At 35.7% G+C, this 18,453-nt stretch overlaps 1 protein-coding gene across 5 annotated transcripts in view; it reads right to left on the reverse strand.

The window, feature by feature from the left end:
* Window positions 1-18,453, reverse strand: part of OPA1 (OPA1 mitochondrial dynamin like GTPase) — a 55,464-nt gene that overhangs the window by 21,836 nt on the left and 15,175 nt on the right. For all 5 annotated transcript variants that reach the window (XM_054204782.1, XM_054204780.1, XM_054204781.1 and 2 more), the window contains 20 exons: window positions 18,322-18,375; window positions 15,731-15,835; window positions 14,657-14,743; window positions 13,653-13,766; window positions 13,259-13,339; window positions 12,781-12,855; window positions 12,384-12,455; window positions 12,128-12,227; window positions 11,460-11,590; window positions 10,857-10,929; window positions 10,693-10,765; window positions 9,818-9,933; window positions 9,158-9,222; window positions 8,451-8,527; window positions 5,466-5,631; window positions 4,770-4,922; window positions 4,052-4,160; window positions 3,326-3,405; window positions 2,023-2,163; window positions 331-447 (listed from right to left, as the gene is read on the reverse strand). In XM_054204782.1, coding sequence (XP_054060757.1) covers window positions 331-447; window positions 2,023-2,163; window positions 3,326-3,405; window positions 4,052-4,160; window positions 4,770-4,922; window positions 5,466-5,631; window positions 8,451-8,527; window positions 9,158-9,222; window positions 9,818-9,933; window positions 10,693-10,765; window positions 10,857-10,929; window positions 11,460-11,590; window positions 12,128-12,227; window positions 12,384-12,455; window positions 12,781-12,855; window positions 13,259-13,339; window positions 13,653-13,766; window positions 14,657-14,743; window positions 15,731-15,835; window positions 18,322-18,375 — 1,989 coding nt within the window. The remainder of the gene's footprint in view (window positions 1-330; window positions 448-2,022; window positions 2,164-3,325; window positions 3,406-4,051; window positions 4,161-4,769; window positions 4,923-5,465; window positions 5,632-8,450; window positions 8,528-9,157; window positions 9,223-9,817; window positions 9,934-10,692; window positions 10,766-10,856; window positions 10,930-11,459; window positions 11,591-12,127; window positions 12,228-12,383; window positions 12,456-12,780; window positions 12,856-13,258; window positions 13,340-13,652; window positions 13,767-14,656; window positions 14,744-15,730; window positions 15,836-18,321; window positions 18,376-18,453) is intronic.

The following is an 18,453-nucleotide window of genomic DNA, read 5'->3' on the forward strand; positions in this document are numbered from 1 at the left end:
ATGGGAAAGTGGGAGAAATGGATACCAATGAGGTATCAACAGCTGTACAATACTGCTTTTAACAGTGTATTTTCAACACACATTGATAAGTAACAGATGTTTAGGTCATGACTGACGTCTAGTGGTCATTTTATATAGTTGCCACCAGGATGGCATTTTATCGGTTACAAGCCTCATGTAAAATTCGTCTCAGATCACCAGCTATTTCAAGGTAAAGGATATAACAGAAAGGTTAGGCTAGTTTAAAGTATTTGTAGAATTTTCTTTTTTTTTTTTCAACTGAGAGGGAAATACTAAGGCAAAACATTAATGTGTATCTGTTCAATTTACCTCTGAGTCCACAAAATGCCTCTGATAATAGTAGAAGCCTCTTCGACATAGATTGCAGTGGTTCAAGGCAGTCTTCAGGAAATATCTTCTATAAATTTGGTGCCACGTGTCTTTAATCTAGGAAAACAGTACTTAAATTTGACTAAATAAATACATACACTATCGTGCATGGTTTAATGATCACATTTAATTTTAAAATGTAACTCCAAATTCCACTATCGTTGTCACGTAATACATGTTTCGATATTTCTCAGCAATTTGCCTGCAACTGGGATATGATTAGTGTGTTAGTTACATTTGGCAAACATTACAGACAATTGTCAATCTAAAAATCTACTCTTCCATGCTTGTAACATAACTGAATGCTTAAAAATATTGTCTGCAGCCAAAATACATTTAAAATATAAACTACAAAAAGTTGTTCTGCTCTTGGCATTATGCAATCTTCACATTAACACTGAGAGTATGTTTTTGAATGGTACCCATTAATTCATCAATTAAACCAGACTAAAGCATAGAGAAATATTTAATGGGTCTTATGTAAACAAACACTTGTAACTTTTTTTGATTAGGCTTATTTATGTTCCAGTTCTTCAAAATGTTTATATATTATATATAAAAATATAAAATATAATTGTATATATAATATAAAATATTATATAATATATAAATATACTATATATAATAATATATTTTAATTATAATTTATTTAATTATAATAATACAATATATAAATAATATAATAATTTATATAAAAATATGTATAATATATTATATATATAATATATTTTTTTATATATGTATAGATAGATATAGATATGTCTCTTCAACAAAACCATAAAATAAAGAAAATCAGTTGCCTGGCTAGAAAGGAAACTCAATTTGCACTCAGTCTCCTCATGTAGAGGATGTGGATCACTACTCTGACCTTTACAGAAAGTTATGTTGAATGCTTTGTAGGAAAGGGGCAGCAGGTTTTTAAATAACTCTTCTCCCTTGAATAAGTACATGTATTAATGTTGAAAAGGTAGCTAAAGTTACTGCAGAAAATTAATAACTACTAAAGGAAATCTACATCTATGACTTATTAATGTTTGAATTCTCATTTATTTAAAATCTTACATTTATTAGATAAAAGGTCTAATTATGGTTAAGAGCCTTACACTGCAATGAGATAAATCATTTTCCAGATCATTTTAAATGTACAATAGATTCCCTCCGGGCACTCTAAAAAATCCTGCCTTTTTCCAAGTATTTTTACAAATTTTCCCCTCTCTTCAATGTTCCTATGAACTTCAAACTGCACATATAACCACACCAAAAGCTTAGGAATGCACATAGTATGTGTGTTAGTTTGCTTCTATCGTATCTTGCTCACAAAAACCCCAGTTCCACTATATAACATCTGAACAATAATTTTAAAGAAGCCTTGTCATAATACAGGCAAGGAAATCTGCTCAGCAGATTCTGATTTCAGCCTAGACTGATGGATTCCAAAGCGTTGTACTGCATTTGTCTGACAGCCAACAGAAGTGTGTGAATTGCGTGCAAGCAGCCATTTAGTAATTCGTTTGGAAACATCTGGATTACAAAGTCAGTATTTAGACAGGAATCTTTTGTATGCTATCTAGAAAGAACATTCAAATGTTCACAGGGTGCTTCCATATGTTTTGTTACAATTCTGCATCTTACCAGACATGGGTCCACTGTTATTCCTCTTGCTTCAAGATTCTTTCTGACAGTTGTCACTTCATCATTTGCGAGATAAGCTGCATGTTCTTCATTGCATTTGATTAATTTCTCAAGTTCATTTTTTGTTTCATTACGAATATTCTAGGATAAGAATGATTAGTTAGACTTAATCATCATACACTCACAGATCATCAGCACCTCCCTCAATAAACAGTCTACCTGCTTAATAAGCCAGAACAGAAAATACCTTTGAAGCTATCAGCTTTTACATTTAAATGACTCAAAAGGATACTTGTGCAAAGACATCTCAAATATAGTATCTTTAAATGGATAATTCACTGTGAATTTTTCATATTTTTCTCTTTTCATTATGCACAGAAATGCAGAAGAGGAAAAGAAGGATAGAAAAAAAAAAAATCAACAGATGTTAGCCTCCTTTCCCCTCCATGAACATCTGCTAGTGGGGTTCACATTCATGTATGATCTGTGATGCTGATGAGAATTGTAATTTTTGCCTAACAACTTGCAAGAACTCTCCACGGATTCATACCTTTAAGTTGCTGTTCATTAAGTTCAAGTAATATAGGTTGAAGTCACTGCCTTTCTCCCATACCTGGCTGCATACAGTTGACTGTAAAACTCCTTCCTCTGAAACAATTATTTTCTACTGTATATTCTTTTAAACTCTACTTACTCCTTTAAAGTATGATTCACTTTGAGAAATATCTAGAAAAAGTAACATAAAAAGCCCATCATCTCTGGGCATTGAATGAAAGGTGCTATTTAAATTCAAAAGAAATTTCCAAAAGCTATGAGCAAATGAGAAGTGAGGTCATGATGAAAACGGTCAATCAGAAAATACAACTGTGACTATAATGCTATCACATACTAATTAAATCCAAATGGAGCATGATAGAAAACTACATGTGACTTCTGCTTAAAAGGCATTCTTGGAACGTATAGCCCAGTTTCCACCCAATTTTCATCAATTTCTTTTGACTGGAAGAACTTCAATATTCAGATCAATGGCACAGTAGTGAAGATGTAGTTCAGCTGAAGAATGGAAAACAGTTTACAAGCCAATACGTGTCTGCAATATGAAAAAAGTATATGGAATTCTCTGTGGCGTAATGGTTAAAACAATGAATAGTGTAAGTAACTGTGAAGTACTTAAAAGTAATTTTTTTTGCAATCATCTAAATAGTGTGAAGAGGGTTGGTATTTTTGAAGATTTACTGAGTAATAATCCAAGTTTTCTAAAGGTAGTGAACTACAAATCCGTTATTTTTTTCCCCCCTTTTACCTGTTCTTTGGTGCGGCCTATCCAGTATAACCATCTTTTTTTCCAGTCTGGACCCACCATATCTTCAATAACAGATTCAGCTAAAAGCAGAAATGGGATATTAAGTATCACTCAAAATATATGTAACCCAGCCAAATTCATAGTTCTAATATTAGGTACAAGATCAAGAATGGACATTTTATGCCTAAGAACATACGATATGCCATACTGAGTCAAGTCAGATGTCTCTTACTTAAAGCAACAGTTGATGTCTCACTAGAATTTAAAAGTGATTGCCAACTGGTAGATACTTCAAGGAAGTATATAAAAATACATAACATCCCTCCACTGGGACAGCCCTCCAGGTTCCAAGTCAGGCATTTAAAAAAAAAAAAATATCTTACCTTGTTGCAACTTGCATCAAAATTATTTATGCTTGATAACCATAAAGGGACCAACTGCTTTCCCTGAATTTATCCTATTCTTCTACATGTGTGTTTGTACCATTTTTTGACTCTACAGACTTCTATTAGTTATCTTTCAGTTGCCTCACTGTAAGAGCAAGAGCACTAGCTTTTGAGGCTGTATTTTGCTAAACATTTCTATCAGTATTGATACCATTTTAAAATGTCACCACTATCTCAGTTGTGCTGATACAAAAAGCTTGCATTGCAGCAAAGTGAACTACATACGAAAATTCGCCCAGATTAAAAAGCACGCAAGAGCGGAATCCATCACACAACTCACTGTCTTTGAGACGACTTTGGAGCGTCTCTTCCATAAAATGAATGGCTGCATCCCACTGCTGTTTATCAGATATTGACCGATCTTCTAAGGCATTGTGTTGGATCACTCGCTGCAATACAGAACATAGTTTTAGCATACAATAAATTCAGGATTTAGTAAAAAACAGATTTCTGACATTCATTTTTTGATGTCTACAAAACAAGCATGTGTTGGGCACACAGGATTTATTCAAGAGGCACCTTTTCAAAGCACTATCAAAAAATACTTTCTATGCCTTCAATTTGACTCTATAGCCTAGCATAAATAGTGTAAAAAAAATACAGTAAACAATATGAAATCCCTCTGGATTACAGAATCTATAAAGATAGTAACGAAATGCTGTTATTTCATGTGGCTATACTTAACAGAACAAGCGAGCTGATGCTAAAGAATTCTCACAAGGCTGTCTTTGGGCAGCCTGCCAATTACGGAGAACTTTTTCCTGAACCACCAAATCAATTTATTAGATGTTATTTAGGGCAATAATTAACAAAAGGTAATAATAAAATCAATTATGAAACACTGACTTAAAACATTATATAGAAAAGGAGAAATGGAGACATCTCCCTATCGTTTTATGATTATGTTAAAAGAATGCAAAAATACTGAATATGCAACTTTAGTAAAAAGATTTCAACAGCACTTAGTCAACAACGCAAAAAAACCCACTACATTGTACCAGGCTATCCTCCGCTCTCTCATTCCATTTATGTCGTTTAATACTTTCTTCTTTGACAGCTTGTTTCAGTTTATCAAAGATATCATCATGCTCTTTTCCTTTTTGTTCTGTCATGAAACGGGAAAATTCTTCTTGCAAAGTCTCCCATGCCACCTAGAAAGTTAGCAAACAATGCCTACTGAAACGGAGCATTATACCATGCACCAGCTGGCAAAGGAACATTTATGGCAATTCTTACAAGTATGAAAATCTGCATACTTTCTGAAAACAACGAATAAAACATAAGAGTAAGTAATTGTCCTTTCCTTTGCTGCCTTATCCATTAGTAATAAAGTCAACATTAAACTTTGCTTCACTATCTTGTAGCAAGTGAAATTCTGTTAAACTTGCATAAATCTATTAAATATGAATATACCTAGCTTGAAGAGTTTGGTTTAACTTTTTAGAAGGAAGGATTTTTTTTGTCTTTAATAGGGAAAATTCACCAGAGAGCAAAATAAAATGTCTCTGCTGTATACGCTTCTCAACATCAAAATCTTGCTAGCCTATTCTGACATGTAAGCTGGTTAGAAGAACTGCAGTCAGCCTACCAAACCAGCACCTTACTTCTCTGGAGCTATGCTTTCATTTCAACAGGCTTTGCAGGGATTTTTTCTTTTTTTTTTTAGAATTTTTTGAAAATAACTAAGTTCTCACCTCTACGGCTTTATTAGGCAGTTGCTTGTCAGTCCACTGCTTCAGTTTGATGTCCACAGTGGTGTTAAATGTCCCTGAGTTCATAGTCTGCGCTGCCGGAAGGTAGATATTCTCAATCACATGAGTAGACACTCTCTCCCATAAAGTCTTCTGAAGAATCTCCTCCCTAAAACAGAAAGTTGTAACACACATGATGTCTTCCAATACAAAAGTGTCTAACAAGTATGTGTTCGATTTGTTAGAGACACTGAGAAAACAAGACTACAGAACACAGGAAATATTTCTTAACATAAGGACACAGCTTCAACCAAAATCCGCGTGGAACCAAGGACACATACATAAAGTTTTCAGCAGCAAAGATAACTTCAGAAGTTAGCCTCTCACTCTTATGGCTGCCACTGCATTGCACAACAGCTCCTTGCAGCATTTAGTTATACTAATATAGCCAGGCAGAGCTGTGTGCGCATATGCATGGCAGGTGGAAGAATGACAAGGGGGGAAGACTGTAAAGCATTGAAGTGATTTGACTAAAGAGTCCACACTCCCAAAAAAGCACATGGGTTTTGTTTCTGTAGTATTGATTTGTTTGTTGGAACATGCTGTAGTTTTCCATCTGTGATTTTCATTGATTGTTCCCAGATTTGATAAACAATGAAGCAAGTTGAGAAGTCCAACCTCGTACCAAAATGTATATTGACATTCATATATAAACACGCCTCACATCACTATAAAACTAAGCACCGCTTTCCTATTTATGATGCATTTCAAGAAGTAACAATGGAAACAACCTAACTTTAACCTTCTTAAATTATAATAAACTTACTCAGGAAACTTTGCAGCTGCAGTGAAACAACCCAGCTGAGCCAGCGTAACATGCAGCTGGTACCCACAGAGGCAGTCGGGCTCCTTCGGCTCCTGCCACAGTCTCCAGTACAGGTTGTGGGTTTCTTGCAGGTTAATTTTATGCTCGCTCAGCATGCTAAATCAGCTTACCATCAGGTCATATGAATGCCACATGTGGTAGAATGGTGCGAGCTAAGAGTCAAAGAGTAAAAACTGCATTTTTTTTGGTGGTACAAGACTACCACATTCACTCAAGCCTTTTTCTTCCAAGAGGGCTCAAGTTCAGGACATAAACCTCAACCCTGATAATGCCCCTACTCTAACTAGGCCATCTGTGGACAAAGACTGAAGAACTTCCCATTAATACCACTCCTCCTCCCATTTCAACAATGGCATAATTGAAAATTTCTCTTTTGTGTTTAAAGCGTCTTTGAGATTGAAACATTTTGAACCTGTGCTTCTAGCGTATCAGTAAAAATGGGGGTCAAAGCCACTGGTTTTTCTACTGTTGGAACAGATCTTTGGCATATTTAGGGTAGTAGAAGCATTTATACAAAATTAAAAGGAACTCAAGCATTTAAAAAATGTTGAAAGAATTCACTATAAATAAAAATTAATATTGCCACCAGTCAAAAATGTTTTCCTTAAAAAAAAAAAACACGTTCAAAACAGGATGATTTGGATAGCGTTCAAAGACCAATTATTGAGCATTCTTGATCACCATTAAAAGAACTGGGGATGTAGCAAACAAATTTCACTTACAGGGTGTGCTGGAAACTGTCTGTTACAGATTTTACCGCTTACAAATGCACTGTAGGAAAAGGGTAGTCCTCTGATTAAGAGCAAATGCAATCTCATTCCTTCTTTACTGACGTGTCAATAAAAACACACTTTTGGTTTGCTTAATCCAATCAAACTTAATTGGAAGAAATGGAAATTTAAACAGGACAGAAACATCTGCATTCATTAAATGCACTGCTGTTTTTAGGCTGCATGTGACTAACGGAACCATTTTTTCATGGCTTAGCTTTCCAGTTCTACTTTATAGCTCATTAAGTGCTACAAAACTAGAATCATCACTACATTTTAACTTTCAAAAGAAATGCACAGAAACATTCATGTTATGCACCCACCCAATCCACGACATAAAATGAAGCAGACTAGGCATGGGCCAGGGTACTTCAGCATCTATTACACTGCGAACAGCAGCAAACACCAAAATGACAAACCTGCGTTACAGTTGGACTAAAACATAACTTCAGACTAATACACTGCCCACAACACTTTCTCTGAACATATCCACATGCTCAGAACTATTCCAATGTCATTAAGAGTCAGACATCTTATCTTGTTTTTTAATCTACGACCAGGTAACAGTTCAATTCAGGTCACTGAACGCAAAGACATTGAAGAAATCTTTTTTTGTGGTTCTCAGTTGTGTCGCAGGCTGTCAGAATAATCCTTTCCATTGGCTACTCTCCTCTTAGCCAGCATCTACACTGGCTTTACTATGCAGTGACGCTACACTGTTAAAATACTTAGGCTAAGCTCTGTCTCACACCTACGTCTGCCTTACAAAGAATTAGGGTGGTGTAGTATGGTGCTACTTGGTTGAAGCTACCAAGGAGAACTACATGTAGGATGAAGTTTTCAATTAGATCTTTTTCCAGACAGGAATTACATAAGATCTTTTTCCAGACAGGAATTACATAATCTTTAAACTTCCAAATCTACGCTTTAGAGATAGAAAACGCTTCTTTTTTCCAAAGTCATATATATGCACAATGATGATCCCCAGACATCAAGTTAAGAGGAATTACTGATTCATACTTCAAATGAACATCTAAAAACGTCTTTATTATGACTGTTCCTTTTCATTTTTGAGGAATATCTATTGTTTATTATACCGTATTAAAAATGGAACAAAACACAAATTGATTGATTATACAAGTATTTGCTGATTCATAAGATAAACAGACTACTTCCATAGGGACAAAGGACATAACAATACATAGTCCTAAGAAAAACAGTTTCTTACTCATGTTTGAGAATTTTGTTTACTAAAACTCTTTATATTTTAAAGGTAAACTTCCGCTAGTTAATTAAAGAAAAAAAAAGAAGGAAAAAAGAAAAATACCATACCAGTGCTTTGGTGTGACCTGAGTCAAACTTATGACTTCATCAAGAATCTCATTCTTTGCTTTTTCAAATAGTTCATTCTATGCAAAAGGAAAAATATGAAATAAGATTTTAAGTATAGTTTGATCATGTTTCCATACAAAGAGTAAAAAACCAAAATCTCTTTTCTTACGGCCTTTAAGCCTAAAATGATACCTTCTGGTCATGTTCTGGGCAATGTACGTGCTTGTCATAAGCTACCCTGGTTTACCATACATCTTCCCACCCATCTCTTGCATGCCTCTGGCCAGGCATGGCATATGAATATAAAGGATCTCTATAAAAGAATTAGAGAATGGGATCATAATTGATTTGTTACTTTGTCTGTCTGAAAGACCGGGGAATGTAACTTCTCTTTGCCAGTTCTGTCATGATTGCAAAGAAACACTGACCTATTCCTGTGAGCAAGTTAGGTCAGTTAACTGTATACTAGAAGAGTGAAGGATTTACTAAGCATTGAAGTATCACAGTTCTGAAGTACACTATTTCACAAAATAGAGAGCTCAGTATTTCCTTCCCCTAGAATAATTTACACTCTCATCATATTTTAAAGTGTCAGTACTTTATGTTAACTTTCAGAAAACTTTATAAATTAGATTAAATGTCATAAATTTTAATCCATAATCTTCAACACTTTGTACCACACAAATTAAAGCAGTAGTGTAATTTACCCTGTCAAGCTCTCGCAGACGGGGGTAATTGTTCTTCCATTCAGTCTCAAGATTGAAACGTGTGGCTGCAAAAATCAGAAACAAGGCTTCAATTTTTTTAATTGTCTATATGCATTTCATGACTATCTTAAAAGTTTAGCAGCTCCTCAAATTGCCACAAATCTTGCTTATGACAAACTGTTCAAGAACTTTAAGGCCTCTGCAAATGAGCAAAGTTTTTTTGCTGTCTATGCTTAGATATTATATCTGCAAATTCATGCATTGAAAAATGTAGTGGAAAGAGAGCCATTCAACATCCAGCTCTGTAGAAGTCAGTCCTGCCCTGGCTGATCAGATGGTACCTTTATATAGGAAGCTATTTTAAACAACATCTGAATCCATTGGAAGAATTGTGTTTTGCACATAAAAAAGCCTGAATTTTTTCCTCTGTACATATTTACTCCTTTGGTTTTTAGAGCAAGTGGGTCCTTCATACCGTGAGTTATTTTTTTATGTGCTTTTGTACAAATTAACTGGGGCAATTACCAATAGATGAGAAATGATGATCATATAAACCACAATTACCCAAGCATGCTGGCAAAACAGTATTGTAGGTTTGTGGAAGAACTAACGGTTTAACAGCAAGTTGCCATTTCACCTGGTTTTTGAAAAGATGTTTACCTTTAAAAGCATCTGCTTGCTGCTCTACAGACTCTCTCACCATCTTCCAAAAGCAATCTGACACAGCAAGACTTAAGTTCTTTGTTGTTACCTGGTGTGCCTTCAGCATACATGTCCTGTACAGAAAGACAGCTAGAGGAAATCCTTCTATGCATACCCATGCTTTCTGGCCCCCATTTTCTCCTCACAATAATAAAGCTTTGCTTTTTATAGCAGAGAGTAACATATCAATGCGCACCTAACCCAAATTCTGGTCTCTTCCTCCAAAATTTCAATACAGATAATCACCAAAGCAAGGGGGAAAACACAACCCCAAGCCCAAAAAAACCCACCACAAATAAATTTGTATTCTAGAGGTTGCAGTGCAGGTACTGCAGCACCAAAGACCATGTAGCTTACTGTCCTGAGACATACAAGCCTGTGAGCAAAACTCTGCTCAGTGAACTTCCAGCAGAACACACACGCTAACTTTTTGAATACAACATTTTTGTCACACCAAGATGACTGATATTTAGAGGCACTACAACTCTTCCTTGGGCTTGAACCACTCATCCCAGCTGTATCAAGTGGTTAGACATAGGCTGGGAATTTAGTTCTTTCTAAAGCTGATGGAGCGACACAGAAACCTCTGAAGAGAGGCTCAGAACTGCAGCAGAATCAATCGCTGCCTGAAGATGCCTGTCTCTCCACTGAGTTACAGCAAGCATTAGGTAACCAGGCTAACTTAATCACCTCATCAAGACACTTTATTTAAACAGATTAAACCTTAAATAGTGTTTCCACACTGTGACCCTTTTTAAGTTCAACACGAAAAACTGTTGCTAGCATTTACCAACACAGGCTCATTTTAGTAAAAGGAATAAATAGCAACATACTTTAACAGCTTTGAATTTTGAAAAAATTCCTCTTCATATTCTTTAATAGATTCAATGCTTTCACTGCTGTTTCCTGGAGAAAGAAAAGAGTGCTGCAACAGTTCCATTTAGACAGTTTTCTCTGCTATCAAGGAGAAGATAAGCAGAGCCAGAGCTCTCTTTACCTTTTCCAGTAACAACTGCAAAATAACCCAAAGCTTTCATTGGAAAGAGTTTGCCTTCAATTATTTGCTGGATCTACAAGAATAAAGGATTAAAAAGATGTGGTTAACTTTGCACAGAGACATTCTTTCCTTCAGCACAGTTTTAAAGCCAGATCTAGCTTCATCTATGCGTAGACTACTATAAGAAGCAGTCTGTCATGGGACTGAGTTCTACTGATATTTAAAAGGAAAAAAAAAAAGGCATTAAAAAAAAAAGGCATAACATAACAAAATACAAAATAAAGTGAAAAAGCCTATCCCAGAATATCCTAAAGCCTTCTCAGGAAGTAGAACTTGCTCAGGCACCTGCATGAAAGGAACCAGTATTAGAGCAAGCTGTAGCCAAGCTGTGACTGAAGTCACATAGCTCACCACTAAAAGCAAATCCTGAGATTAAAACAACCACCACTCAAAAAAAAAAATAAAAATCACACTGAATACAGAAATAAGTGCTCAAAACCATCTAGAACAGATAGGTGAGGTCCAATATTTCTGTCAATATCTCAAATATTTTTCCATGTGTGAATTTAGGATCACAATATGAGAAAAATAGTTTCAACTCACCCTGTTTGGGCTAGCCACATTTTTCTCAGCAAGATCAACTTTAGTCAACACAAAAATTGTTCTTTTTCCTTGGGGATCCATTTGGCTGACTAAGTCTGTGACAATACTGCGTTCTGCGTCCACTGATCCATCTAAAATAAACAAAACCAAAGTTATATTTTATGGACTATATAATCTAACATGCAGCACTGAAGATATAGTAGGCATCAAGTAAGTTTCATGGTACACTTAAAACGAGTAAAGTTACACTTATACTCAATTTTTGGGTACAGAGTGAAAATTCGCTTTGTTCCCAGTATCATAAAAAATAGTTTGTTGTTGTTGTGTAAGTTTTGAACAAATACCAGCTTGCTCAAAATATTAAACTCTATTATTGTCTCCTGCCTCCAAAAACACTTCTGAACAAATCTTGAGTTTTATTATCAACAACATTTTTTTAATGATAAAAACACTTATCAAAAAGTTGCTTTTTGCCACAGATAGCAAAAGCGCATTAATTGTTAAATAGATATTCCACAGCATGCAGTTTTGTACACTATGCAAATTACCATAAATGAAAAAAACCAAACCACAACCCACAATCAGGGTAGTTCCCACAGTAACATAAGAATCACAAATAAAGAATAAAAAAATCCTGCCCGTTGGATAACCATCTAAACTCTTATTACCTTGAATACAAAGGATGATGGCATTAGGATTCTGCATGTAGGCCTTGCTGATGCTAAAGATAGTTTCCTTCGTATCTGGAGCCATCCCTGATGTCACAGTCTTTAATATGTATATGAAGATATATATTTAAAGGAAAAAAGAAAACAGAAAGATGTAAAAAATAAAAACAACAGCTAATGATCTCACCAATAACACTACCTCACTTACAGGTCTTAAAGATTATTTTTTAAATTTTTTTTCTTATTGCATACGTACACTAATGACTCCAGGTAAATCAACCAATACCATTCTCTGCAATCCAGGACCTTTCACACTTAAGGAGATGGTCTGTAAAGTAAAATTGAAATTAAAAGGTTTATACGCACACCTACTTTGTATGTAATTACATTTATAAACACACATATAAAATTATATAAACACATATTTACACACGCACACATTAAACCACCAACAGCCTGTAATTTTAAATAGGAAGTCCAATTTTATATGCATGTATTTGTGGTATAAAACTGATTTTAACAGTCCAAATACACTTTGTACTGTGCAAAACATTAAGCACACACAAACTGGATTCACCACAGTCTCCTATTTGAAGAATACTTCAAAAGATATGTGTACAGACATTTGCCACTAAACATTTGACAAATCTTACCTCAGTGCTAACAGTGCACCCTTCCTTCACACTATTTCTCATTCTGATTTCTATTTCGTTTCTCAAAGCTGCAAGCTGTTTTGAGGAAAGCAAAATATCAAATATAATCGTGGTAGAAGAAAAGTCACCAATATAAGTAAAAAAGTTTACTCAGGGATTAAGATCTGTGTTTATAAATACTACCTACCTCAAATGCATGTTGAATTATTCTAGCTGGTACATGGGGCACTAAATGACAGATTACCTGTGGACCTCTGCATACTCCAAAAAAATGTCTTGGCACAAGAGCTTCTCCTACATTTTATCCACTTTAGTGCCAGCCAAAACTAAAGCGATAATTTAATAGCTAATATAACGCCTTGCCCCACTAAATATATTTCACTCCAATTAAACTGGGGCTAACAACTCACAAAGAAAGAAAATTTTTCAGAGAATTAATAAAAGTCACCTTAACTTCCAATCACTTCTTTATACTTACATCCTCTTCCTTGGTCAGATCAAACTCCCGAGAGCTGTCTTTGAATAAAGCCACATGGTGGGGACCTTCACTAAGGGTTACCTAAACGGTAAAAGCCTTATATGAAAAAGTATGTTAAATCTAACACAAAGAATCATGAGAATTACATAGCACATACTTACTTTGCACTGCAAACATACAACTATATGCAATGCTTATTTAGTGCATTACTACTTATAATAGGAACTACTACTATTCTGACAGCATATATGCAGAAATTTTGTCATTGACTGCAACAACTCACTTGCTTAGAGGCCATTTTATAAATTACTGTTCAAATATACTTCTATTAATGGCATAACCAGAGGGAGAACAATATAGCAAATGCTGATTCAGAGATTATGATGTTTCTTACCTTAACAGGGGAACGTGTCATCATCTCCCCAGACCCTCGAGGGAATATGCGGGCTTGGGCAATCATTTCTAACACACTGGTTTTTCCTGCACTTTGATCTCCAACCACCACCACCTTAAACGGAAGTTTAAACAGCCATTGGCTTTCAGCCAGACATTTCGGAAGCTTAGACAAGAGCTGACTAAAAAGATGTTGATCTGTATCAACATGGGCTGTATTATGTTTGACGAGAAATGCATTGGTTTAAACATGGAATCCTTGAATAAATGATAACTTTTAGTCACGCAAAAAATTGACTTGTGCTTAAGACGGCATAGTGCACAAAGCACCCTACAGGCCTCATCTGCCAGGCCACCTAACCAAGAGAGGAAGGGCTTGGCATTCTCCTGGCAGGCAGCTCTTCTCTCCTTGTATAAAATCCTTTCAGCAGGCAAAATACCAAAGACTACTCATCTGGTAGATGCTGCTTCTGCCTGGAGAAGGCTGAGTTCTGACATAGTTGCTGTCATTTCCCCATATTGGTGGCTTCCTACAGAAGCCACCAGTGCTACAGGGGGTTGTGAGAGCAGGAAGCATTCCCGGCTCTCCCCTCCACCAGCAGTCAGGACAGCCGAAGCTCTTCGCAGGCTCCCTCTCCACAGTAGCACTCCTGCGGGGAGGCAGCCAGGGCACCTTACCTTCTCAGCCCCGCTGGTACACGCTGGGAAACAACACTCATTTTACAGCCCTGAGAAGGCTGGGATGCCCTCACTGAAACCATTGAAAATGAAAGGCTGAGCACAGCAAATATCTGGATCTAGATAAGGTTTTAGCTATGCGCCAAGACAGACTAAACATCGTTACATTGGTTATTCTCAAAATTCTCTTCTTGCATATAAAATGGAGAACATGTCTTAAACAAAACCCCTGGAGTTACAAGACAATAGCCTAGCACTAGCTAGTGTTCTATTCAATTATAAAGACTGGTGTTTCAGTAAAAAACCTTGAATCTTTTATCTACTTACTCGAGGTAGGTGATCTTGAGTGTTATAACTGGCATCATAATCAGAGAGGATGTCAAGTACTTCAGAATACATATCAATCAAGGATTTCTACCAAAAAAAAAAAAAAAGAGAAATCAGGCAATTAACAGAACAAAGACTGGGTTTCAGACTACTTCATCTGTATATTCTGTAAACTCATCTGTAAAAATGTGTTCATTCTTTCCTGATGGTTTGAAACCTAAAATGTCTATACTGCAGCACAGATCTCTGTTTTATGAAGTACAGTATCATCCCTTGCCTTCTGTGACAGCTGCAGATGCATCTTGCTGAAGGAGCAAAATGAGAGCTCTTATGTACAGAGTAAGAGAATAACAGCGCTCAGACTTCACAGTTTCCGAGCTGAACTGAATTTCTTCTGTTAAACATCTAGACTTACATTTTCAGCTTGGTGAACAGTAAGCACTAACAAGGGCATAGAGCTATCAACCTCATTCTGTACAAATAAGAACTCCTCATCTTCCAGTTCCCAGAGGAAGGAGGAAGATCCATATTGGTCAGCAAGTGACACAGAGAGGCAGAAAACATCCTTTTTTAGAACGCTCGGGATATTGGCAGACAAAAGCAAAAGCATGCTTAGTTCAGTCTCCCTGGATTTATATACAGGGCTACGAAAAGTTGTTTCCTGACCCCGTAACTATATTCCTACCAACCTCAGTAAGACCCATGACAAAGCACAAAGATATCAGACTATGTGCGCAAGAGCAGCTGGAAGCATATTTCTTAGCAAATAGGGTGAAGCTACATCAAAAATCCCAATCCACATTTCTCACTGACTTAGGCAAGTTATTTAGTTAGACCTGGTAACCCCTTTGTGCTCTTCAACTGAAGCCATTTCCAAAAGTTATATAGTTTCAAAAAAAAAAAAAAAAAAAGAAAAAAGGATGTATAAAAGCCTTAACATGTCAAAAAATTAGCATAGATATCTTATAGCAAATGTTAAAAGTTCATATATGAATTAAACAAATACAATTTACAATAGCTTCATGGAAAATATGGCATAATTATATTTCTATGCTGATTGTAACGCCTAAGTACCTTTAACTTCCTCTGATGAATTCCCTTGTCGTCTCTTTGCAGTACCAGTTTTCTTAATTCTTTGTTCTCCTTCTCTAATCGCTCAAGCATTCTTTGGTATTTGAGCTACAACACAGTGGTACAAACATATTCTTTTAATTATAGAAATAGTACACTCACAGGAGCGAAGTTTTACACATGAAAAATACACTCAGGCAAGTGTTTCAAAAATATAGAAACCTTTGCGATAGCTACCGTTTATTAAAAATACAAGACCATAAAGAGAAGACTGTTAGAATTTTTTTCAGCAACACAACACCTTTGCTTCAAAAGTTTTATTAAAACCACAATGTTCAAATTTGGACATACATAAATTAATCTCTAAGCATCTTAAACACGCATCATTTTCAAAGGAGCTATACACATGCAGTCAGACAGAAATTAATGTCAGTGGGAACTGGCTGTTTAATCAAAAAGATCCCAGGGCTTAAACGTGAATTTGCAAGCCTAGTTTAGACCCTTTCTTCAATATACAACCTCAGTTCAACAAAAACTGTACCAGCTCAGTCCTGTTTAGAAGATTATGATAGTCTCCCAAAGATGAGAGATTAATACAGTTTTGATACCTACTCTGGAAACTGTTTTCTATGATGTGAAAATGTATTTGGCCCGAGTGTACTTTTAAGTGAAAAGAAAAAAAAAAAATCAAACCTCAAGCTGTTATAAAAAAAGTTAAGTAATAAATGCTTTCAAAACTAGCAAATAAAGAGGTTACAAAACCCTGTATCAAAACAATGTGGCTAAGCCAAAGACCCAATCAATTTAGAAGCCTACCCATACAACAAGAGATTAATTGTATATTAACTTAAGTAAGTAACCAAGCAAACCACAGTAACGACTGATAGGACTAATATGCATCAATCCTGAAAAAAGACTAGCTTAAAAATAACTAGTTCGGCCTTGCTAATTAGTGAGATTAAAACTTTGTTGGAATGAAATCTGGTGAAGTTCAAGTCAATTAATGAAACAGGAAGGAGTCCCACCTTATACCACATCTGCACTGAAAAGTCCCATTAAGGTATAATATATGAAATCCTTACAAGTTTGTGGTAAGGCAACACATCTAGGAAGAAAAAGCATTGCTGTCTAAACAAGAACTGTAAGTCATATAGCTGAGGAATGATGGTTCCTGCTCTGTAAGGACTGCCTAAGGGATGAAATATTTCTTTGTAAAGCATCTGCCCACTGTATTTGTGAAAGCTAACCCTAGAAGGGCTGTAAATGCTCCTCGGTTGAGCTGATGCAGCAAATTCTTAAATTAGCTACGGAATGCACAACTACATTTCATAGAACACAAAAATGATTTTATTTTTGTGACTTCGTTCTTAAATAATGTATGCTCATATATACTTGCATCCTTGATAAGACTTATTACTATTTTAACGTTGTCAGGTTGTAGTATAAGTTTTATGTAAGGGGAACAAAGTAAAATGTATGTATTCACTACATACAGAAATTCATATTAAAAAAAATGGACTTTCCAAATGTCTATTATTGAACTCCTAGGTCCTCTGAAGTTAGGCCATGCACTCTTTAAAAGGCCAGTCTGAAAATCAGTGATCCTAAAGCTGATTGCTTTATATCTTTTCCTCTTCTGCCAGCTAATGAAGCAGATTTCTCTTTAAAAGAAGTAACAAGAAATACTGAAAACAGGATTTCACTTGCAAAAGCACATCTTCTCTCAGACTATATTAAATTACAACAACTGGACCAGATGGAAGACATTCAGAAATTGAAAGTGGCTTGGATTTTGTGAAGCAATGTTTTTTAGAAAGGCGTATTAAGAAAATCCTACCAATAGCTGTCATTATTGTTCAAATTTTCACTTTTTGATTTTTTTTAAAAGACATCCCTCTGAACAGCGCCATCCTCTTCATCTTCTTAAAGGGATTACATGTTCTTTTAAATCCCAAAGAGAGGGCAGAGAAAAAGCTTTTAATCTGCCTATAGCAATTTTCATACCAAATAGTCCAATCATAAAAGAACTGCTTATTGCTTCACAGAACAGATTTTGATTAACACCGCATGGCTTATATACAACTCTAGCATTGTAACTCTAACTCCTTCATAAGTAAACTCATTTCCTTTCTGCAACACACGTGCCATTTAAACATACAAGATATCACAGATATATTTAGTAGCACTGAGGTTATAAAAGAGAACTGTAGAATGTTAGGAGTAAAGTTAGCGTGACAGGTTAAAAATTGGAATACCACCATTGTATTTAAGTAACACTCTTGGGATAACTTTACATTTCAGGAATACATAGCATTGAAGACAAGGAAGATATTTTGGGAAAGTATGATTACATATTTGCCCTATTCTTACACTCCCCTCTTGCATTCTGTCAGTGACTGTCAGAGAAAGAGTAGACTAGACTGACCTTTGGTCTGTGCCAACACAGTCAGCTCTGTATTGATAAACTCAAAAGATTGAGCAAAACACTGCGTTTTTAGCAGATATGTTATATTTCAGGTGTGCTTTTGTCTAGTAAATCTGAGCCTGCTGCCCATAAATCTCTACTTAAGACATGAGTAACTCAGAAAAGTTACCTGAGTGCGTAAAAGTTCTTCTTGAAGTTGATCAATCTTCTCTTTGTCAGAAACCTGCAAAGAAAAATAACCATGGCTACTAACGCATTGTTTAGTTTATCCACTGCAAGTAACCAAATCACAAACTGAAAG

The sequence above is a fragment of the Rissa tridactyla genome, chromosome 6, assembly GCF_028500815.1.
Source record: "Rissa tridactyla isolate bRisTri1 chromosome 6, bRisTri1.patW.cur.20221130, whole genome shotgun sequence".
In the NCBI taxonomy this organism is placed as follows: Eukaryota; Metazoa; Chordata; class Aves; order Charadriiformes; family Laridae; genus Rissa; species Rissa tridactyla.